This window comes from Grampus griseus (assembly GCF_964374135.1).
Source record: "Grampus griseus genome assembly, chromosome: 1".
NCBI lineage: Eukaryota > Metazoa > Chordata > Mammalia > Artiodactyla > Delphinidae > Grampus > Grampus griseus.
The window spans coordinates 1,811,110-1,835,966 of NC_139017.1; the positions used below are offsets into that span (position 1 = coordinate 1,811,110).

Consider the following 24,857-nt stretch of genomic DNA (forward strand, 5'->3'; position numbering starts at 1 on the left):
GGAGCCCAAACTAGGTACATGACCCATGGGAAACAGAAAGACCCGGCACTATGCGTGAAGAAAGAACCCTGCTCAACAATAGCTATGAGAACTTAAAATCATTTTTCACAGACAAGCTCTGCTCTTAAGTTTGTAAGGCACTATTATACAAGGGTGACTAGAAATAAGTACCTTCTCAACCACTACTATAATGTTACATGTATATAATCCTTTTCCTCTAAAGTGTAATTTTTAACCTTCTTACATGGGGAAAAGATTTTTTAAAGCTTCTACATGGGTACAGGACCCCGAGTTCCAGCGACAGAGGTGCCAAGGAAATCCCAACAGCAGCTGCTGACCGGACCAGTGTGCCGGCAGTTGGCAGGGAGGCAGGGAAGGAAAACAGGAGGAAGGAGGACTGCACGACGCTCCCCCAGCTCGGCTCGTCCGTTCCGCGCTTTCCGTGTGCCCAGCAGAATCGGTGGTAACCGGGGGATCACCACGCACAGTCTTAAACCACCCCCCAGGAAGACCTGATCACAACTGCTTCACCCGCCCTCCGTCCGCAGCCCTTCACACAAGGCTACAGGAGCAGAAGCCAGGGCAGAGGGCTGCGCAGGCTTCCAGAGGCACAGGGCCCTGCTCCCTCCCGCCTACAGCCCCTCTCTCCTCCCACCCGCTCCCGTCGGCCCACCTCCCAGGACTTCCCGTACCCAGGCGAAGACGAAACTACAGCCAGCCGCAGCAGAGCTGGCCTGGATCCCGCCTCCGCCCCTCCCTGCGCTGGCTCCGAGGCCGAGGCCGCGTTCTCAAAGCCTCAGCTTCCTCATCCGTACGGCGGGGACCATACACTCTCCTCTAAGGACTGTTGTAAGATTTAAATTATGTGAGACGGGGGATGAAACATGGAGGCACACTGCCGGGCACAGAGTAAGCTAAACCAACAGGGCTTCCAGGTGGGATGGTACGTGAACACGTATACAGATGGATATAAGCAAATCAGCACACAAAGTGCTCCACAGTGTTTTGCCATGTTTTGCTTGCTTGACGCAGGCTGGAAAAAAGAAGTCAACAAACCACCACTACCACCACCACCACCGACAAAAACCCCAGAAAAACAGTATGAAAACTTACCCCATGATCCTGTAACCACAAAAAGAGCTACAGACTCTCAACTGCGGCTCAGAGCCTCCTCACCATCTAGGAAGCCCACCCTATCTTTCAGCCTCATCTCACATTTATGCCTCCACACAGGCAACACTGTAAGTAGTGACACATATGCTTTCAGTTCCAACTTGGGTCAAGAATTCCTTCAGGGCAGTCACCTCTGTCACCCACCCCTTTTCCCAACCACTGGAAGCCCATTAACCATTCATCCTCTGAAGCCTTTCCTCATCCTCCCCGGCAGAAATCATCACGCCCGTCTGTACGTTCCCAACGCCTATTGCTTAAACTCATACTTAGAGCACTTGTTTCATGCTAGTTAGCATTTTTTCCAATCTTCTTCCTCGCTGGATTCTAAGTTCCACGTCATTCAAGTGGAGGTGTCAGCGGTCAGGTGAATGCACAGACCACAAAACGTAACAAAATAAAGGAACACTTCTTCACCTACAGGAATGTCCTTCTTGAGGGTAAACAAATATTTCAGTCATCTTTGTGTTCTAAACACAGCTTCACTGGCCTGCCACTACTACAAAGCAGTGTAATGGACAGGAGCAGGGATACGTACTAACTTTTTAGCTTATGTTTTCTGAATATCCAAAAACATCCCTTATAACAATCCTGACAGTTCACTGAGAGAACATTTTATGCCTTACTTATCAAATGATTTATCAGCCCACTTTAATTTCCATTAATTAAGCAGAGTATTAAATCTTTTTGCTACTCATTAAAAGAAAGCGCTTCAAAATAAAATTTGTGTTATATGAGGATGATTGTTCCAAAACAAGATCTGATTAAATAATAAACGGTATTTTATAAATCAAATATGAAAATCAATCTCCTTGTTTCATATCACACATACTATATACATTTACTTTGTGGAGTTTCAGAAATATCAACTCTTATTTCCTACATATACAAGCATGGCTGGAAAGCTGATTTACAACCAAGAGTTTGATTCATAAGCAGTCTACGGTTTAGACAGCATGAGTCCAAATATTAAAGTGCTCAAATTCGCTTCCAATTACAGCAGTCTAAATTAGAAAGCCACAGTTTTAGCTCATTCAGATTCTAATTCTACTTTTGCTACTAAATAACAGTGCTGCCCTAGGCAAGTCACTCAACCTCTCTAAATGCTAAGTTTTACATATTTGAAATGACTCTGGATTAGATCAGATTTCCCAGATCCCATTCTTATCATACAAATCACCTTGAACACTTGTTTGAAAATACATGTGCTGACCCCTCTTCTAAAGGCTCTATGCTAGCAGCTCTGCCTTGGGGGCCGGGGGTCTGTGTTCAAAGCTCCCACAGACTCGTGTTCCCCAGGCTCCTCCTGTTTGGGAAGTCTCCTACTACACACTGGTTTCTGATCTCTAATGCTCTTTATGGCTCTAAAGTTCTATGAATTTAAGATTTTATGGCATGGATCAAATCCCCCAGCCCAACCTGATGATATCGAACACAGTCCACACGCAACTTCATTTCACTGTGCAGGAAAGTTCAAAAGCTATCATTCTTAACATCTGGCTCCATTTGCTGCACAAGTCCCTCGACTCTCAAGCCATCCTACATACCAGTATTTGTGCTGACAGATAATCTGACAGCTAACCCGATCTGGGTCAGAACACACTTCTGGTGGGAGGCGCTCCCCTGTGGTTTTAAGGCACACAGCTCGCCGTACGTTTAACGCGGACTCACGTGGTAGCGTCAGCTCTCAGAGCCTGTGCTTCCAGCCCTGCAACTGTGCCTGGTTCACAATCTGTCCTTTACTCACATATGTGTGACAGCCATCAGGCAGACCACGACTCTACAACCCCTTCTAGCGATCTGACAGATAATTCAGTTAATAGTTATGAATAAACTTTAATACGTCATAACTATTAACTGGCTTTGAAACGTAATGCCTGAAAACACTTGCCCATGGTTATAAATACAGAAGAAAACATTTTAAAGGCTATACTCTCAAAATCTGTCTTTAAAAGCACTGTGATAGAAAGCATGTGCTCTGCAACGGGTGTTGTCATCTTTTTAAAAAGGCATTGCTTTCAATCCCCACCCACCCCAAGTTAATAAAATCTGGTTAGTCAAACTTGCCTTAGAATGATACTTCTGCCACCACCACACACTTCTTTCCCCCAAAAGGCTGTGAGGCAGCATACAGAAATAAAAGGTCTCAAACACACCAAGATAATTTAGAGGTGGGAAGTGTGGTGGGGGTCAATATATTCAGTACAGTTAAACATACCAGTTTTCATTATACTTCTCAAAAAGCAGGACAAGGCAGGAAACTGATTCTTACTACTGTCAAACCAGACCAAACAGCTTCTCAGGAAACAAAGCTTTTACTAGTATCTGAGAAATGTTCTCACAGGGGTCTTAGAAAAATAGTTAGAGTACGGCATCATCAGTCAAAATTTCACAGCAACTGGAAAACTTTAAATCAAACTGTAAGAAAAACTGAAAGTATACAATTAAAACACAGATCAGTAGGTGTGACACCGCAAGGGTGAAGGTGAAGTAGTCAAGCATGAGTGCCTGATGCCCACAGACAGAAGCCAGACCCAGAGGACCAGAGGCCGTATCATTTACATCACGTTCCTTAAATCTCATCTACTGGAGTCAGATTTAATAGCAGGATCGATACAGAGTGAAAGAAACCTGACAGGAATGCGATCAGTCGTCTACCAGACTGTATCTTCACACACACAAGCTGCACTAGGAAAAATAATGAAGAAAATGTGGCAGGTTTGTTTCACTCTTATTAAAGAGGATCTAAAATGGATAACCTCCTCTAATGCTACAAGGACCAGGTCATGTGACGTGTATCTTTGGTACCTGAAAGAACGGGTACTGAGCAAACACAGACACAGACTCAACGTTGCGGACGTGCTTTACAACCATCCATTTGGCCTGAACGATGGAAGCAAAAACAATCAGAGCAGGAGCATCCCACCAGCGCAGTGACTGCAGAGAGGTGGCGGTGAGCGCCTGTGGGGACACCTGAGCACAGAGACAGGTGCACAACGATAGGGGGAACCCGCAAGGTGGACCTGAAGCCGTCAGTGAGAGGTGAAAATCTCACATCTGATAATAAACACTTCGTTTTCCTTAATAATTCTATTATAAATCTATTACTAAATTCATTAAGTTTTTCTTGAGACGTTATTCTCCATTTCTTGAAAGTAACTTTTTTAAGAAGGAAAATAGGCAGAAAGCAAAAGCGGGTCAATCATCTCTTTCAGCACTATATTCGGGAAACTAATTTTCGTTCATTCTTCGAAATTCTTCAATTTCAAAACTTCCTATCTTCTTCTTGTATATTTCCCTCCTTCCTCCGAAGTAAGGAATGTCTCATACAAGAGCATGATTTAATTCAACGTGCGAAGCCGCTGTTCTAATGCCATTCTTGACGATGCCCAGCGGTTTGTCAACCTGAGCTACCGCGGTACCGCAGATTGAAGCGGCATGCGATGCACCTGAGCGTCTGTGTGTCTCCACAGACTCTCATGAGAGAGGCCTGCCTGCTAGTCCCCAGCCAGCGCAGAGCCCGTCGTTGTGTGTTTTCCACAAGAACGCATTCACGTTGTTAAATAAACTAAAGTATCTGATACACAGACATTTACCGAGAGGTCATTCAAGCATGTAAATGAACACTACAAACCCCATCTCTTTCCCAATGAGAATAAAAGGATGCACTTTACATCTCTTCTAGTCTCTATGATGGAAAGAAGTTTTTAAATCAAAACAGAAATCACTTTCCTTTAGTTGGAAATTATGTAATTGTTTCTCCCAGGCATTATGATAGCACCAAACATTCCAAACTAGTTTATTAAAATCTTCCTTAATTTGTTCACTTTGCTATACACCTGAAACACAACACTGTAAATCAACTATACTTCAATTTTAAAAAAATCTTCCTTAATCTGAAAATGAGGCTTGTGAGAAAAAAGGTATTTTTTAAACTCTAGGCAGAGATGCCAATGCAATTGTAAAACCTATGTCCCTCTGTATTATAATACAAGTCACAAACGTACACACTTGAAACAAAATAACCTTGGGTGTATAGACTCACCATCTGTATGGGCTTCTTGTGGAGATCTCGTTCTGTTACCAACTTCTCTTGGTCAGTGACATACAGACCCTTCTGTGCTAAAGCCTGGATGACAGCGTCATGGCCCAAAAGGGGTTTGGCAGCGTCGCTCTTCAGAATGAGGCTCCCAGCGCGACAGTACAGTTCAGCCGAGAGAAGCAGATTCACAACAGGCGGCTTGATGTGTTCCTGGTCATACTGATCTGTGTAAAATGGCTCTCGAAGCTCCTCTGGCACATTTTCTACAAGATTAAGGGGAAACAATTTCTTACAAGGTTTTTATAAAAGAAACACAGTTTATCTAATAATCATTCATGTCTTAAAAGTTAAGATTCCTTCTAAAAATAACAATAACCCTTTAGCTGAAAAGATGATTTAGTCGACCTTGGCAGGTAATCTGGAACGAGCAAGAGAGAGAATTTTCCTTTACGGAAGATACGGTTCCGAGAACATTCTAAAAAGCGACTCTACCAAGCCATCAGGGAGAGACGTCTTCTGAGTCCGGGCAGTCTGCGGAAAGTATTCCCACGTGCATGCTGGAACACAGAGAGCGAGCTACAAGGCTCCGAAGAGCCCATTCCAGCGGATCCGCTCACATTCAAGCGCTCACGGTAACAGCTGCTTCCGGGCACCGCTAGGCCTCGACGTCTGGGAGTAGAAAATCCTTTGCCCAAAGCTGCCCGGCTCGCCGGCTGCCAAGCAGGACGCGCCCACTGCGCGCCGTCCCTCCGCCTCCCGCCGCCTCTGGCCTCTCCTTCCTGCTGGCCCGCGGAGGCTGCTGAGGGGCAGCTACAGCTGCGGTTCTCGGAGAACCACCCTTACAGGTCCCGAACGCCAGCAAGCCCTGTTTCCTCCGCCTTCCCACCGACCCCACCCCAACCCCAAAAAGCCTTCCTGGGCACCCAGCTGCTCCCTTCGAGCGAGACAGACAGGGCAGCTGGGCGATGGGACGGTCTCCGAGCTTCCCTCTGGCGGCCAGGCCATCGCCCGGGAAGAACGCCAGGCAAGGACGGGCGTCGTCCCCCGCGAGGAAAGGCGGGCATCTGAGCAGGAAGCTGGCGTAGAGCCACAGTCACAGAGCCTGGCAGCTCTGGCCCGACACCAGCCAGGCCCCCGCCTGCCTCCTCCGGAGCATGAGGGCTCGGGGCCACCCGCCGCCCATCGCGGCTTTGAGGAGCCTCCTGAACAGGCAGCTTCAGCGTGAGCCCGACGACGCCACAGCGCTCAGCCACGTCAGCCTTCCAAAAGGTGGACTCGCGAGTATTAATGTACTCCGTAGCAATTTTACCTTCAAGTTCTTGACAGGTCCTATCATTTAGAAAAATATTTTCATCAAATAACAGTATCATCATGATTGCACGTTCACCTTCTATATGAGTATGGTTCTGGGGAATTCAAGGATTTAGAAATAATCCTTACCCTCAAGGAGCCAGTAGTCTACAAATAATCGAGACAGACAGGTAAAGTTCAGCAATTCAGAAACTGGAGACAACACTAAGCAAGAAATGATCAAGGGGCTTCCCTGGTGGCGCAGTGGTTAAGAATCCGCCTGCCAATGCAGGGAACGCGGGTTCGAGCCCCGGTCTGCGAAGATCCCACATGCCGCGGAGCAAATAAACCCGTGCAGCACAACTACTGAGCCTGCGCTCTAGAGCCCGCGAGCCACAACTACTGAGCCTCTGTGCCACAACTACTGAAGCCCGCACACCTAGAGCCCGTGCTCCACAACAAGAGTCACCGCAGTGAGAAGCCCGCGCACCGCAACGAAGAGTAGCCCCCGCTCGCGGCAACTAGAGAAAGCCCGCGCGCAGCAATGAAGACCCAACGCAGTCAAAAATAAATAAATAAATTTAAAATGAGAAAAATAAAAGAGAAAAGAAAATCAGAGGAAGCATCAACTCCAGAAGCAAGATCATAAACTTAGTTTTACATATGCTGAGTTTGAAACAATAGCAAAAATACCCAAGTGGAAATATCCAAAAAGCAGCTGGGAATACAGGACTCTGGAAAGAGGTCAAGAGTAGATGTACCAATTTGGGATTTTGGAGACATCTAAAAATATCATCCTCATTTAATAATTGAAAACACTTTCCTTCCTTCATAGCTGCATTAACCAGTAGTGAGCCAGCCTTAAACTTAGCAGCTGCCTCAGCGTGACACATGAGCTCCGCTGTAATCTACAGAACACGGTGCTGGCGCTCACTTAAATTCTCGTATCACAGGAGCTAAATGGAAGCTACTCGTAGAGCAAATTTAAAGGGAAATTATTTGATTTGAAGACAATTATTATAAAATGTATACATAATAGATTTTTTTCCCCTATAACAATAAAAAGTGACTAATGTGGTGACTTGGTACCTAAACATCTGCTGTGCAAAGAAAAGTGACTGCTCATCATCAGGGTTGCAAACTTCACCGCACCTGTACATCCGCTTACATTTATTTACGGCTTTTACATCCATTCTCACACACGATCTTTATTACAACTTGGTGGAACTGTCAAATCAGACAATACACAGAAAAATATCAGGAATGTATAATACTTAAAAAGGGCTTTATGTGCGGGCACTGTCACAAACATGCATTCTGTCGTTCAATACTAACAACCCTCTTGTCCCTATTTTACGGATAAGGAACTCAAGAAAGGTTACCTTACCCAAGGACACATAGCTGATAAGTGCAGAGTCTTAGCTCTAAACCTTGTAGCTAAACAGATTCAAAAATAACAATGGTTTGCCAGGATCAACAGGCTGGAAGGTGGAAAACATACAGCTTAGGGGCTATTTTCATTTTATTATGACGAACCCACAAATCTAAGTGATGAAAATGTAAGTTTCAAAAAGATCTCAACGCAAGGAAAAGGGAAGGAATCCAGCAAGTCAAAGAATGTTTCAAGAATATGACAAAAACAGATTATTCCACCCCAAAAGAATGCAAAACTGCATACTGAGTATTGTAAAGTAGGTCACTTCTAAGAGCAAGTCTTCAGGAACTAAATATGCTTAAAAGAAGACTTCGAAAATGTCTATCGTTTTGCCAACAGTACAAGACTATCATTTGTTAGAAAACAGTTTGGACTTGTATCACATTTTTAAAACAAATGACCTGAAACCACATATTAGAAAATAAACAGGCAAAATCAAAGATAAGAGGTTTCACCCTGCCCCTCACCTCCAGAGTACAAGAAGGTAAGAAATTAATACTTCAAGAAACTGAAACTCCCAGAATTGCAAAGGATAAGAGACAAGTTTTTCTTGTGCACCAGGACTTAAGCAAGAACCTACCTTACTCACGTTATTATAAATCCTGACTAGAGCTAAGCTTTGAAATTAACAATCACCTGAAATGCTTGGGCACAGGCAGAGGGCACAGAAACAGTCTTGCCCAAGGCACTTTTCCATAAAGCTGACTTAGTACTAGTTGCATCCATGCACCAGCAAATGACACAGATTTCCTTAAAGCAGTGAATGGTCAGGGTGTAAGGGGAATGCAGTTCAGAAATATCAGCACTCAACCATGGGAACACTGCCTTATTTTCCAAATCTAAAAATTATGTCTAAGGCAATTACTAAGACAGAATTTGTGAGTTTCAAAAACTCCAAGTAAAAGTAAGCCCTACACCTGGAACTCTAAATTAACCAAAAGACACAAAAATGGTCAGTTAACATTTTTTTAAAAAATCATAGTACTGGTAATCAAAGAAAGTTACAATGAGACTTTGCCTATCAAAATGGCAAGTAATTTTTAAACCCACAGTTGACAAGGATGTATTAAAATGAGTACCTCACAGAAATCCAAAAAAAGAGGGGAGGGCTTCCCTGGTGGCGCAGTGGTTGAGCATCTGCCTGCCAATGCAGGGGATACGGGTTCGAGCCCTGGTCTGGGAGGATCCCACATGCCGCGGAGCAACTAGGCCCGTGAGCCACAACTACTGAGCCTGCGCGTCTGGAGCCTGTGCTCCGCAACAAGAGAGGCCGCGACAGTGAGAGGCCCGCGCACCGCGATGAAGAGTGGCCCCCGCTTGCCACAACTACAGAAAGCCCTCGCACAGAAACGAACACCCAACACAGCCATAAATAAATAAATAAAGCAAAACTGTCAACAAGTAAAAATAAACACTAGTATAAAAAAAAAAAAGAGGGGATATATATATACTATAGCTGATTCACTTTGCTGTAGAGTAGAAACTAACACAACGTTGTAAAGCAACTATACTCCAATAAAGATTAATTAAAAAAAAAAAAGAGTATCTCCTACATGACCAGAGGGCAAGGACCATAATTATTCCCCATAATACAAACCGTAGCATCTTAGTGCCTGATCATGGCGAGCACGAAATAAATATTTGATGAATGAAAATGTTATTATTTTTTTTTAATTTTAGTCATCAGTCTTGTCCTAAAGGGACTCCCAGATTTCAAATTTCCCCTCAACTCCCAGATTCTGTACTAGTAATCCTAATTTACTCCGAGTACCTGCTTTGAAAAACCTGACAGTTTTCCCCTAGGCCACTCTTTACTTCTGCAATAGTATCCCTCTCAAAACCAAACCTTTTCCAGTTAACCTACATTCACTACCAGCAGGAGGCAGCATGACAGAGTGGGGAAAACGGGCTTTGGATTTAAAAGCTGTGTCTTCCCTGACCCGGGACCGTGAGTACAGGAACTGCCTGTCCTGAGTTCGGGCTCCCCAGCCTGCACAGGTGTGCAGCCATGGTCGCTCCTGACTTCAAGTTCCTCCACCTCTGGGCCCACCACACCGCAGACGCTACAGGGTGCCACGTCTGTCCCTCAGGGCCTGGGCACCAGCTACTCCCCGGCCCCTCACCCTCCTCCCGCGGTCGGCCCTTCCCATCGGGAGCTCAGTCAGTGGTCATCTCCCAGATACACCTTCCCTGACCCCACGCAGTCGTCCTGTTTCAATGACTACTATCCCATAATATTTAGGTTAGCCTATTTCTACCCCCTCCCACTACAATGCAGCCTCGAGGAGAGCGGGATACTTTGAGACGCAGGGACCTCTCCTGAGCTCCAGGTCCTCACAACCCTTCACAAACCCCACACCAGAGCCTGGTTTCTCAGAAACATGGAAAGGGCGGGGGGGTCCGAGCGAGCTCTGTGGGGCTGGACTGAGATGGGAAGTGTCAGTGTGGACACATGGTGGTTGGCATGTATCTGTGACAGAGAGAGTCACACCTGCACGTGCGTGTTTCCTAGCTCTGTCTGCTAAATCCCAGCGGCAATAAGCCTCGCACCTATATCTCAGTTTCTAATACGCCTCCCATTAAAACGAACCAGGACTCCTCCAGAAATGGCTGTTTCCTCCCGGGCTGGAGCAGGAAAACTGCAAGATCAGCTAAGAACGTGTGTGTGTGTGTGTGTGTGCGTGTGCAAAAGCTAACAAATGATGGGACCATGTCAAAAGTTCACAGGATTCAGAAGGAGATCCCACTGACCAAACCTGAGACAATCTGAACATCAAAATAAATAATGACAATAAAAGATTAGAACCCACGGAATAAAACAAGAATGTCCACCCTGATGGAAACAAATAAATGAATAAGTATGTGAAAGAAAAAGAAGGGAAAACTCTTCTTTGTAGTGGAATACCAACTAAAAATGGGATAAAATAAATGGGATAACAACTGATTCAAGCAAGAATCATTCTGGATGCTAAATTGGTGGGTTTGATGAACAGGGTATTTCAAATTATCTCCCCACGAATTGCTTCTTAATTAAAGATGGAAAATAATAACTTTATAGCGGAGAGAAGTGGCAGATACCGCCTGAAGCGAGTGATCAAAGTCTGCACCACCAACTGAACGTACATCGCGTGTCCCCGACACAACCCACACTGAAAACACAGCACCTCTTCTGTGGTCGTCCCGCCAGGTTTGTATAACTTGAATCCATCAAGAAGACACGTTAGATCCAAATGAGGGACGTTCTATAAAATAACTGGCCTACAGTTTTCATAAGATAAAAATACATTTTAATAAAGGGAGCAAATCAACACTGCAGGCTCAGACATTTCGGGGGTACTGAGAACCTGGATTTCCTACTTCCTGACCCCCCCCTCCCCAGCATCTCGGTGCATGAGGGAGGATGTCAAGCGGTCTGATCCTGGGAGCAACAGAGGATAAGGAAACTGCGCTCTGTCTAGATACTTCTCCTCTGCGGCTGCCTAGCTGCCCAGCGGTTCATCTCTGGTGCCTCCCGGGCATCCCTGCCCAAGCCTCCTGAGGGACGCAGGGATGCGGCCAGGCAGGGGGCAACGAAGCACACCTGCTGCTGGAGAGACAGGTGATGGAGGTGGCAGGGATGAGGGGGTGCGAGGGCGGGTCAGCTGGAGGGGAGCAGGGAGGGAAGGAGGGAGAGTAGAGAGTAGGTGGTCAAAGGACAAGAAGGAAGAAAGCCAAAGAAGACGGGGTGGCACCAGGGGACGGGAGCGGGGCGGGGGTCGGGAAACGTCTCCGGTTACTGGGTCTCCATCACTTCTTGTCTGGGGCAGGGGTCTGTGTACTGTTCCTTCAGACTGTCTAGGTTTTCTTGTTGGGACACTGCCCGCAGCCACACCAGAATCTCGTCGTCGTCCCAGTCATGGAGCCCAGGGGCGGAATGAGGGCCCAGCGTTCCAGAGAGGGCAGAGGACCACGAGGCAGGAGGTGGCCCAGGTGGAGCCTGCAGGGAACTGCCTGCTTGTGCCAGGGGCACCGGGCAAAGACAGTGCCCAGGGCAGGGGCCTACCACCCAGCTCAGCAGGCAGCTGGGGCGCTGAGGCTTCACCATGTCCGTATCACGGGAGACAGAGACAGACCGAGACGCCGTTCCAGGTTAAGGAGCCGACGGAGACAAGCCTACCAAATGTGATGCCCGATCCTGGACTGCATCTTGGAACGGGGAAAAGCAGCAACACGGGACATCAAGACGACGGCAAACCTGAACAGGGGGTGTGGACTAGGTAATACGGGGTCCAAGTTAAATTTCCTTATTCTTATAATTTTACTGAGATTACCTGAGGCTTATCGTTCATCTCTCATCAGGAGACAGCCTGAAGTATTTAGGGGTAGAGGGTACAATGTCTCTAATTCTTTCCCAGACAGCTCAGAAAACATTATGTGTGTGTGTGTGTGTGTGTGTGTGTGTGTGCGTATATACAGACACACACGGATTTGTGTGGGGGAAGGGGAAGGGAGAAAATGGGACAAAAGGTTAACAACTGGTAACCCTGGGGAAAGGGTATGCAGGAATTCCTTGTACTATTCTTATGCATTTGAAATTACGCTGAAGAGAGTCATGAACCTCAAAGTGCCCCAAATCAATCTTCTCCCCAAGCGTAATCATTCCCGGGGTTCCCTGCGTCACAGAAGTACAGCGGCATCTAGGCGTTGTCCCTCAAGCCCCAGACCAAATCCATCACCAAACCCAGCCCAACCCTCCCCTTCTCGCAATCTCAACTCCCACCTCCTGGTCCTGGCTCTCGGAACTTTGCACCTGCACTACTGCATTACTCCTCAACTTGTCTTTGCAATGCTCACACCTGTCCCCACTCCAAACCATTCTCTACTGGAGCCAGAATCTGCTTCCTTCCCGTGGGCAAACTTGAGCAGGTCACACACCCTGCCAGACCTCAGGGTTTTCGATGACCTCTGCTTCTTTAAGGACTCAAAGCCTTCCTCTGACCTACAAGAAAGACATGCCCTGCCCCTGGCGGCCCATTCAGTTCCTGGAACCACGCACGCTCCCTCCCCCCGCAAAGCCTTTGCACATTCTCGTCACCACTGTTCACATGCTCTTCCTCCCTGTTCTTTCCTCCCTTCCAGATTCTCGGGGGCCAGTGATCCATTCAGTTTGGTCCAATAAAGGGAAAGAACAGAACAGTTATCCTGCCTTTCCTGTACCTCAGAAAATGCACTTTTACTTCCGAGGCTATCCAATTCTGTTATAAAAGATGCTTAAGTTTGTAAAATATATGTGAAACCTTTTAAGATATGTGAGGTAAAGACAAGTAGTAGTAAGCAAAAAGTTGTTAATCACGGACAGAACTCAAAGAATTTACCAAATAAAGGTTAAGTGGTTAGCAGCATATGTATGTTAAACATAGTAAGGAATGGAAAAACCAGAAGATACCTAATATTCATGAGGTCCCAACGTGCTAACTATTCATGATACACAAGATACACCAGGCAATAAATATTCATGATATATTAAATATACATGAGGCTAAACAAACAATAGGCAATGAACCCTAAATATACATGAACACTTAAAATTCATGAATGCTTAACTGGGCCACCCATCAGTGACACACATTCTGGCCTGCGTGTGCTCTGCCCAAGGCGCACAGGACCCAAGCCTATTCATCAGGCTTCCCGACAAGCCACAGCTGCGGCAGGCATGCATGTCCTCTGCGTCTCTGATGGAGCAAGTGTGCGGCCTTGTGTCACTGTGGGCCTCCTTGTTCAAACCTCAGCGCTGGTTGTTGCAACCGCACCATCTGTGGGCAAGGCTGATGGAGCACAAAGAACGAGGTGTGGTGTGCTGCAGGATTCGGGGAGGGTGTGTTAATTCACCCCACCTTTCTTTGCCCTCGCTTCTCACTGTAAACCGATTTAACAATCCCTGTGATTGAAGCTCTCTGAGTTTGTCTGTGAATATTCCTGCTCCGTGACCTCCAGGGTGGCTGCCCGGCAGTTCGCTGTGGAAACTTCTCCCCCAGGGCACCCAGACATTTAATACAGGGAAGAGAATTCCCACTAACAAACAAAGAAGCCGTGACACAAAGAGAAATAACGAGACATTAAGTGCCTCCTGGTGGAAGTACACAAACCTATGGAGTATGCAAAAAAAAAAAAATCAAACTGTAATCTGTACAATTCTCTATATTTAGCTGTCAATGTATAAGAAATACAGGGGACAAAAAGAAACCTGTTAAACAATCTCATGGCGATCCAGGCCGTGGGAAATGACAGGACAAATACTATGGTTTCTCCAGTAAGTAAACTGTAAGGAAAACAAAATTAGATGGAGGGGGAGCCGATATATTTAAAAAACTTAGAGACACATACCAAATTGCAAAGGCTGGCCCCTATTTAGATACTGACTGGAACAAATGAACTGTAAAACAGAAAAGTGAAAACAAAAAGATGACTGGTGACGTGGAGCAGTGTGATGCTGGCAGCACCACGGCAAAGTTTAAAAAGGGAGCGCCTGGGGACTTCCCCGGCGGTCCAGTGGTTAAGACTTCACCTTCCGAGGCACGGGGTGCGGTTCGATTCCTGGCTGGGGAGCTAGGATCCCACATGCCTCCGGGCCAAAACAAAAACCAAAACATCAAACCGAAGCAACACCGTAACAAACTCAATAAAGACCTTAAAAATGGTCCACATCAAAAAATCTTAAACAATAAATAAATTAAAAAAAATAAAAAGGGAGCCCCTGGCTGCCGGAGACACTAGTATGTTTACAGATGCAATGACACCACGTCGGGGACTTGCTTTAAATAGCCGGCGGCTGGGTCGGGGGTGAGCCGCCGGCCGCGGAGGTCAGACGCGGGATACAGGGAGCTCGCTGTCATCGTAGCTGTTTGGGATGTGCCATCGTCACATGGCTTTGTCTGCTTGAAGAGGAAGGAGGAGGCGGGAGAAGGGCAGAGAAGTTTCTCTGAGGAGCCCTGGGTGCCGTGGGAAAGGACGTGAGAGAGGGCGGGGCGCGGGAGGAGGGCTTCCCCCCCTCTCCGCCACCGCCGCCGTCCGCCGACCCAGGTGCGCTTTCCGTGCCGCAGCGAACACGCCCCGGCCGCCCCGCCCGCTTCGCTCCCCTGCTTCCCCTCCACACCTTCTGCCGAGCTGCGAAATCCCGAGGTGCCTCCGGCCGCGCCTTCACCCCCCAAGCTGGGCCTCCTGTGCCGCTTCCTCGCTTCCCCTCTGGTCACTCTCTGCGGCTCTCCTGTCTTGGGGGCCTCCCCACACTCTCCCACGGGGTGACTGGCACCTACCCACCCTGTGTGTCTCCATCACCACCTCGCCTCTCATCCCCGAGATCTTCTGAGCCCCACCTGAGGGGGACTCTTCAAGGGCCCAACGCACACCCCACCGTCTCGGCGGTGCTCTGTCCCGCCCTCTTTCCTTCGCACACACAACCTGGCCCTCTCCCACTGTTCTGTTCCCCAGTAAGGAAAATCAGTCTTCACACGCCCCACAATATCATCAGGTCTTACCTTTGACGCGCATCCACTTCCTTCCGTATCCATCCACCTTCAAGCCGCTGCCACCTCTCACCTGGTCGGTAACAACTTCCTAACTGTTCCCCCTTCACAACCCTTCGTCTCCCTCCAATGCATTTCCTGCTCTGTATCCAAGAGATCTTTTTCCTTGTTGTGGCCAAATACACGTAACATTAAAATCACCATGTCAACCATTTGTAAGTGCACTCCCAGAGATCTTTTGAGAAACAGTCTTCCAACAACATTACCAAGTTTAAAACACAAACTGAGTGGCTCAGGGTCCAGGAGAGAAGGAGATTTTCCACTAGACCTAGGCTTTTACACCTCTGGACTTTTGAATCGGTGCCTGTCTCACCTCTTCAAAAACTATTAAGTGTCAAAAGTAAAATTTCAAGAACTTATAATCAAGACCTCTAAAGTCTATGTTAAAAAAAATGGAGGTAGCGAAAAAAGAAAAAAGGTTATTTCTGCTGTTTCAAAATCTGTTACAATACAAAATTCTACAAAACGCGTAAATTAGAGAAAAATTTACAAGCCAGCACCCTCGTCATATGAATGTCATAAAACAAAAAGAATGGAAAACAAGAAGACAGTTGAAAGAGAATCTTGAAAGTAGCAATAAAATGCCAGCAGACAAAAATGAAACCATCTACTTTGAAACGTTCCTTTGCTGAGGACAAATGTCTTTTAAAGTATTTCAAACATTTCAAATATTTTTTATTCCAAGAGCCTAAAGTACTTAAAATTTCCTTGTAACTCCCATTTAGAGACAAAATGGTTTGAAGGAGAGGGCTGGGAGTGGGAGTGGGGGTAGATTCAAAATAACTTTTCAAGATCATACACACATGTTCCCAGGAACCTATATTTGTTAAATATGGAGTAAGGAGACGAACACTTTTTCAGTGAACTGAAATTCTATTTCTTTATCTCAAAAAACCAGTTTCAGGTGCTTCATAAACACGACTAGGCCTAACACTCAGGGTGCGACCGTGACGGTTACAGAGGGACTTCGGTTTTCTCTCTAGTGCTGGAGTCCCAGCCTCTGTTTTATTTTTCCCAGTTCATAATTGAAAAAGTTTATTTTTTTTTAATTTTTGAATTGTATTTTATTTATTTTTGTATACAGCAGGTTCTTATTAGTCATCGGTTTTATACACATCAGTGTCTACATGTCAATCCCAATCGCCCAATTGATCCCACCACCACCACCCCCGCCCCCACTGCGGCTTTCCCCCCTTGGTGTCCATACGTTTGCTCTCCACATCTGTGTCTCAATTTCTGCCCTGCAAACCGGTTCATCTGTACCATTTTTCTAGGTTCCACATATATGTGTTAATATACGATATTTGTTTTTCTCTTTCTGACTTACTTCACTCTGTATGACAGTCTCTAGATCCATCCACGTCTCTACAAATGACCCAATTTCGTTCCTGAAAAAAGTATTTTGAATAAAAAGAATTCTTTGAAATTATTAAAGAAATACAATCCCATTCCACAATGGGAAACAGAATATCCAAAAGCAGCCTAAGTGTGAGATGGATCAATTCATGTTTCAATGTATACGCTTTTTCTTCTAAAGAAGGCAAAACAAATGCTTATTATCATGACTATTTGGCAAGCAGGGGAACTGAGACAAAGACTTTAGGAAAAAGGCCCCCCAAAAGGGAGCAGGTGGTAGAAGGAGAGCTGGAAAGACACTACAGTGTTGGGGTGTCGCCCTTTAACCCAGAATGTTACATTGATGCAGAATCCGTGTTTAAAAAGGAGAGATCCTGCAAGGCACAGGAAGGAAAGTGCTAAACGTGATCAGTGAATACAATTATTATCTCAGCAGAAGCACCACACTGTGACTACTAACAAATGTGTAATATTAATTTAAAGATCATTATTTGTAATTTACCAATAGAAAAGGTCCATGAACTAGGACCTAAAAAACTAGATCCACTGGGGTGGGGGGTGGGGACGACCCTGAAATGACAGACCGATGCTAAATATTTCTGTACTAACTAATCAAATACAAACAGGTTTGCTGAAGAAAAATTAAATATACTTTTAAATTCCACAAAAAACAAAAAATGTAAGACTTACTTTTGAACGGTTTTCACGCTTTCTTTGTGCCTTCACTTCCAGTATTATACTACAAAACTGTAATGAACTCTAGGCACAGAGGTATAACACAGAGGTCAAAATACAAACTTTAGTATCATAAAGGTTTTGACTCTAATTTTTGTTCCACCATCTACAAGCTGGATGATCAAGGGCAAGTTATTTAACCCCTCTAAACCCATTTCCTCTTTTATAAAAAGGGCAAACTGTCATATTTCCTAAATTCTTATTTTCCATTTGAATATCTGTGAAATCAGGACATGTAACAAATTTGTACTTCAATGTCCAAAAAACCTTTTTAAATTGAAGGTGTATCTCACAGTCTTCATAGCAGTGATTCTTAAGCTGGGGTCGTATTGGCCCCAGGAGACACTGGCAATGTCTGGAGACATTGCTGGGTGTCACAACTGGGGAAGAAGTAGGAGTGGGGAATACCACTGTCACCTAGTGGGTAGAGGCCAGGATGCTGGTGAAATCCTACAATGCATAGGACGGCCCCCTCAACAAGGAAGGAGCCAGCCAGAAGTTCTGCAGTGGGAAACCCTACCTTAGAGTGGCAGACGAAGAAATAAAATAGTATCTACTTAATAGGGTAGTTCTCAGGATTAAAATAAGGCATATAAAATGTTCAAAACTGTACTTAACACGAAGTATGTGCTCAATAAATCATAGTAGCTTTTCCAAAACTCCAACGTGCTTAGGATAATTTATTTATCTACTAAACAAATACCAAATTCCCTAACGTGGTCCTTCAAACAATCCCAAGTTACCTTTCAAGCTGCATCTCCCACTACTCATCACACAAACCTCCTCCAATCCTACTGGGCTATGTTGTTGCACTAACGGTACTCGGGTTCGGAGCTCTGTGCCGGCACACAGACCACGTGCTCCACCCGCCACCCGTATTTGCCACTCAGGCATGGTTTAAATACCTGTAGCCTTTGACACTGTTAATAAGACCACCCGCCTGGAAACTTTCTCCTTCCAGGGCCTCAGTGTCTTTACACTTTCTTAATTCTCTTCCTAACTCTCTGCTCTAATTCCACCTTCTTTTCCTCAGCCTCCTCCCAAAACTAGTCTAAGTGTTCACCACCCTAGATTCTGTCTCAAATCTTTTCTGTCGCTCTACGGTGTCATCTCCTTCTGATTTCAATCACACTTTATACGCAGAAGATTCCCAAATTGCTATTGTGTAGCCTCACCTGGTCAATCATGCTCCCTACCCACATTTACAGCTACCTACCTTACTAGATTTCTCAGATAAGGCATCTGGCCAACACATCAAGCTTAAGGTTCCCCAGAACAAAGCCGACTTGCCATTTAACTTGCTGCTTGCCATCTCTGCCAGCGGCACTGGACTCACCCTTCCCAGTCCCCAGATCTCAAAAGCTCAAGTAACCTCATTCTCCTCGCCACCTCAGGGGGCCTCATCCTCCCCCCATGCACCCCGAATTCAGTCATTTAGAAACACTAGGGATTATACCTTTGCAATGTTTTTTCTACCTTTTGCCTCTTTTCCATTAATTTGACTTCTCCCCAAACAGCACATGGTAAAGTGGGAGGCCTGAAATCAGGTTCAGAACACAGCACCATAAGCTGGGTGGCTTTGAGTGAGTCCCTAACCCTCTGGGCCTCATTCCCTCATCAGTAACACTGGAGTGATGGACAGTTTCCACCTCTCAAGGCCATCATGATGATTAAAATGAGATGATACATGGAGAGTGACCGACACACAGTAAGTACTCAATAAATATTAGCAGCATTTCCGCGCGGCTGCTTCAAGCTCTCACCATCTCTTGCCCAGACTCCTACGAGAACTTCCCAAACAGGCCTCTCTGCAATCAGTCTCTCTTAACCAGAGTGCTGTCCGCTGACAGCACATCCTTCACACGTGCATGAGAGTCAGGTGTGAGACGGGATTTTGAGAAAACGTGTTGGGATATATAAAGAAATGAAATAAGGGGTATTTAAAATAGCAGATGATTTTATATTCTCCTATATGTTTTGTAGTTTGTATCAAACTACACTGTATGAAAGGGAGAATGATAGTTGATAAAGTTGAAATGATAAAGTGACACTAGGAATTGGGTCTTAAGCTCCATGTTTCGAACTCCAAATGCTGGGAATTCCCTGGCAGTCCAGGGGTTAGGACTCAGTGCTCTCACTGCCATGGCCTGGGTTCAATCCCTGACTGGGGAACTGAGATCCTGCAAGCCTCACAGAGTTGCCTCCAAATGCAAGACTTTAGTAAGGAAGAAGGTCATAAAAGGGTTTGCACCCACCATTTTCCCCAAAGCACTTAAAGCAAACTCAGTAATATCACTGCTAGATGGGTTAAGCTGTTCAAATACAGCAGACACAGCACAGTTTAACTTCCCCCCTTCCGCAATTTGCTTAAAGTATCTATTTGGTTTACAGATTAAAATTCACCTAAACAAACTTATTCTTCATTTGATCAAAACCGTACCTGCATTCTTCCACAAAATAAACTATGAAGATTTGAGCTATGTGGAATATTTTTAGTGTAAAGAAAAAGAATATGATTCCAAGCTCTGACAGAAGACTTCAAATTAAGTAAATACTCCATTTGCTTTCTAGGTACTACAATGCTAGCGCTTTATTTACTTTTTATAGTTCAGTAACTTCATTCTGTGCCCAAAATTGATTTCTAGCTATCATTTTAAATGAATTGTCCAACATAGGGTTTAAAATTGACTTCTTTTTAATATGTCAAAAGTTAGAAACTTTCTCACAGAAAAAGACTAAATTGGTGACTGAGGACCGGACATGTCATCATTAAAGAAGCGATTTTAGTAAATCATAACTTTAATTTGGGCTAATGTTCTGAATGATTAGCTGAACACCACCAGCAATACCTCTGAAATATGTTGTCTACTATCATCTGCCATGTAACAGTGTCTGCAGCAAATGCACAAAATTTACATCAAAAGAAATGAAACACGACATTGTTTCAACTCACTCCATATAAATTTATACTTTCAAATACTGTTGATTAAATAATAAACAAAATGCACAAAGATAACATTCTTAACAATATAATTTCTCGTTACTAAGTGACTCTTAAGGTCTTCTGAGCTTATTTTCATTCCATTTTGAATATGACTTTCATCCACTCTGTTGCCAAGACAACTGCAAGTACCAACAACGTTCACCTAAGCCATTTGAGAGTGTGTTAAGATCTGCCCATCCTTTAAAGAAAATAAATCAATAAGACTTCTAACACGTACTGTATGCCCATTCTGCACACTGGCAGATGAGAGGCTTACTCTGCAGAGCAGGGTAAACAGCGCAGACTTAAGAGTCAGAAAGACCTGCACTGGCCCGCAGGATCCACCGCTCGCCAGATGTTTAACCTTGAGCAAATTCATCTGAGCTTCTTCCCTCACCTGCAAAATGAGGACAATATCTTTCTAGAGGGATGCTGTGGGAATAAACGAAGCAATGTGTTTGAGGTATCGGGCATACAAGAGGCATGCCTGCCCTCACCAACGCCATACCCTTTAGGCAGACAATCAAATCAAAGCTCACGTCTGCCCGTACTAAAACTGTGACCGTGGGGAAGTTGTTTAACCTCTCTCTGCACTGGCGTCCTCTCTTTTTTAAATGGGGAGTACGCTACCTACATCACAGAGCTGCTGTAAGTCCCGAACATACAACATAATGCAAAGCATCTAGCGCAGTGCCCAGGCACAACACACATTCCACTGACACTGTTTCTTCCTCTTCTCTTCTTCGCCAAGTGTGTTCAACACTTGTTTCTCAAGTGGTCCAGGATCTAGTAACCTTGCCTGACAGGCATCCAGAGAGTAGGCCGTTTTCTGGTTAGGAACCCTTGTGAATCCAGGGCAACGTTGTGACATCTGTACTACAAGTTTCCTCTCAGTTTCAGAAGGAAAGAAAATATTTTTGCTATTCCCTCTGCCTTCCATTTTGTACACACTGCTTTTCCACAGAGGTCACTATATCAATTTTACTCTTTCCATCTTTTCTAAATACTTAAATAGGGACTTCCCTGGCAGTCCACTGGTTAAGACTTCGCCTTCCAATGCAGGGGGTGCGGGTTCGATCCCTGGTCGGGGAGCTGAGATCCCACATGCCTCCCAGCCAAAAAACCAAAAACATAAAACAGAAGCAATATTGTAACAAATTCAATAAAGACTTTAAAAAATGGTCCACATCAAAACAAAATCTTTAAAAAAAAAACCCCAAAACTTAAATAGCTTTCATTTCTCTTCTAAATGGATATTAGCTTCAGTATGCTGCTTAAGTTAAAACCAAAATACATCAATTATTTTCACCACCGATATCAGTGGTGCCAGAAAACAAAAATATACTAACACTTTGTGTTTCCTCCGAGCTGTTACTCTACACATTTAGTTCCAAAGAAATCTTTAAAATCTAAATTATTTCAAAATAAATGTTTTATTATATTTACTCCTGATGCTAGTTTTAAAACCTTTAACATCAGGACTTCCCTGGTGGCGCGGTGGTTAAGAATCCGCCTGCCAATGCAGGGGACACGGGTTTGAGCCCTGGTCCAGGAAGATCCCACATGCTGCGGAGCAACTAAGCCCACGCGCCACAACTACTGAGCCCACGCGCCACAACTACTGAAGCCCGTGCACCTAGAGCCCATGCTCCGCAACAAAGAGAAGCCACCGCAATGAGAAGCCCACGCACCGCAACGAAGAGTAGCCCCTGCTCGCCGCAACTAGAGAAAACCCCGCACGCAGCAACGAAGACCCAACGCAGCCAAAAATAAATAAATAAAACCTTTAAATAAATATTTAAATATTTAAATAAATAAAATATTTATTAATATTAAATTAATAATTAAATTAAATAAATTAAATATTTAAATAAATATAAATAAATAAAATCTTTCTACTTCAATATCAAAGCATGATAATTCAAATAAAACAGAAGCTGTCATAAGCACAAAATCACTGTAACGTGAAGTTTCCCTCAAAACTAATTCAAATAGTTTTCTAAACACTGAGATTCATTTGCTAGTTAACTAAATATGCAGCCCTGATAGTCACCTATGTATGTATCCAGCTGTGTATGTTTAAACAGTAAGAATGAATTAAAACATTTACCCACAAATTTTCACGGTCCTAAAGTTGGAAATAAGCCATCCTCTTCCCCTCAAAAAAAATAAAACAAAAAAACCCCTGTATTTAACATCCGGAGAAAAGTTTGTAAATACTAAGAAACTTCTCAATAAATATTTTACACATCCAATCTTTATGACCTAGGCCACAGAAATCTTACAAAATAACTCGAAGTTATCAGATTAAATTACCTTCCAGGAGCATCTCCACATGAGAAGGTAATGCTTCCAGAGCTCCACAACATGGGCTCCTAAAGCAACAGCTAAGGAATTACAACAGGAGGCCTTTTTCCTGTCATTTTGCAAAGACTGGGTAAAGGTGGGAGTGTCTGACGCCTACTGTCCTATACAATTTGTGTCAACAGCACATGCCCTCAAAAAACTCTTCTATTAAAAAAAAAAAATCCCACAGTAGGGAGTTGTTGTTTTTCTTAATTTATGAAGCCAAAATGTTTGGGAAAAGGAATGTGTCTGCACACGAAGTAAAAATAGGACGTGACACTCAGCAAGCTAAATATTAAATAGCTGGTTTAATAGAGCCTGAAACGTGTACGGGAGGACACGGGCTTCAAAAATGACGACAAAAATTAATACTGCGCTCCGACAGAGGCCACGGTGCAGTCCACGGATCCTGAATCGCAGCCATGGTTACAAATGTCAAAATCAATGTAGTCTGTGTGCCATCCACCTCTTTCCAATAATAACGAAACCAACTCAGATTTCTCGGTGGTGTAATCACAACTATGACTGTGGGGGAAATGAATGCAGCACAATGAGGAAAATACCACAAATTAAAACCACCCCATGTAAAAACATGACAAAATTGGTCACTGGGAGGGGGAAAAAAAAACCCACCCACTTTTGCTATCCAATAAAAGAAATCTGGCTGCATCCCACCTGCCCAAATCAAGGGCTCCTGATTGAAGAGCAAACCTGCGTTATCCCCCCTCCTTTCTTCTCCCATCGCGTCCCCGAGCCTGTGCGCGGAGACACGCGCGAAGGGGACCAGAGGATGGGAAACAAAACGGGGACGCGCGCAGCCTGCGGGGACGGAGGGATGGAGGGATGGGGGGCGGGCACCACGTACCTGTCCCGAAGGCCTTGGCCACCAGCCAGGCCAGATTGCAGGCGATTTTGGCCCTGGAGAAGTCATAGTGGTCGAAGGGCTTGATGGCTGGAACAATGAACGTCCTCCTCCCGTCCCGGGGGTCCGCAGCATCCCCCATCTTCACGCGCTCGGGGCGCCGGCCCGCCCTTCACATGGTGCTGCCGGCCGCGGGGTAGGCGCTGGGGGGTGGGGGTCGGGGTCTGGGTCCGGGCCGGGATCCGGGCCGCTCAGAGCATCGGCCCCGCGCGCCCGGCCCGGGATGAGGCGGCGCCGCGTCCGGCCGTCCCGCGAGCCTCCCGCGAGCGCGCGTGCGGGCGCCTCCCCTTTGTCTCGGCGCGGCCGGGCCCGGGCGCGGCGGGGGCGTCCTCAGCGGTCACGTCGCGGGGGCCGTCCCGCCATCGCGCCGCCCGCAGCGCCGCCCTCCGCTCGCGGCCCTGCCCTCGGGGCGCCCGCCGGCCGGAGCGCGGGGCCGCTGGGACTCGCCGGAGACGCGGCCGGGGGACTCGAGCGGCCCCCACCCGGCGCAGCCGGAGCCGCCGCGGAGAACGTCAAAGTCCCTGCGGCGCGGGCGCCGACAGCCGTCCCTCCTGGCACCCGCTCCCCGCCGCCGCCGCGCTGCCGCCCCGCGCCCTCCGCCTTGTGGACGCCGTCAGCCCGGAGCTCGGGCCCCGCCCGGCCAGCCCTGCCCCGCGCTTCCCCTGCGGCCGCCCGCGCTGTAGCCGCCTCCGCCGCCGCAGCTGCGGTTTTCCAGCTGCCGCACTGGACCGAGCGGCGGCGCGGGTCTGCGCATGCGTCCTCGCGCGGCCCGCCCCGCCCGCCGCCCCGCGGGGGTCCAGGCGGCCCGCGGAGCATGCGCGGTGGCGGCGGTGGCTCTGCTGGTCAGCCGAGTGCACATCGTGGCGTCCTGGCCCGGCGTGAGGCGGCCGCTGACCCTGCTGGAGAGGCGGGGAGGGAGGGGGAGACGGGCCTCGCTGTGGCTTTCGTGTTTTCGCGACGCAGTGCTGAGGCACAGAGAACTGATGTTTAGTAAAATGCTTATTCGGTGACACACG

General features: G+C 46.2%; 1 protein-coding gene across 1 annotated transcript in view; it reads right to left on the reverse strand.

Annotated features, from left to right (window-relative positions):
• The window catches only part of CAMSAP2 (calmodulin regulated spectrin associated protein family member 2), a 97,416-nt gene extending 73,433 nt beyond the window's left edge, over positions 1 to 23,983 (reverse strand). Inside the window, exons 1-2 of the mRNA XM_082659973.1 lie at positions 23,785 to 23,983; positions 5,216 to 5,475 (exon numbers count right to left, since the gene is read on the reverse strand). Of these exons, the coding sequence (XP_082516099.1) occupies positions 5,216 to 5,475; positions 23,785 to 23,923 (399 nt within the window). The 5' untranslated portion in view covers positions 23,924 to 23,983. The remainder of the gene's footprint in view (positions 1 to 5,215; positions 5,476 to 23,784) is intronic.
• Positions 23,984 to 24,857: the final 874 nt, after the last annotated feature.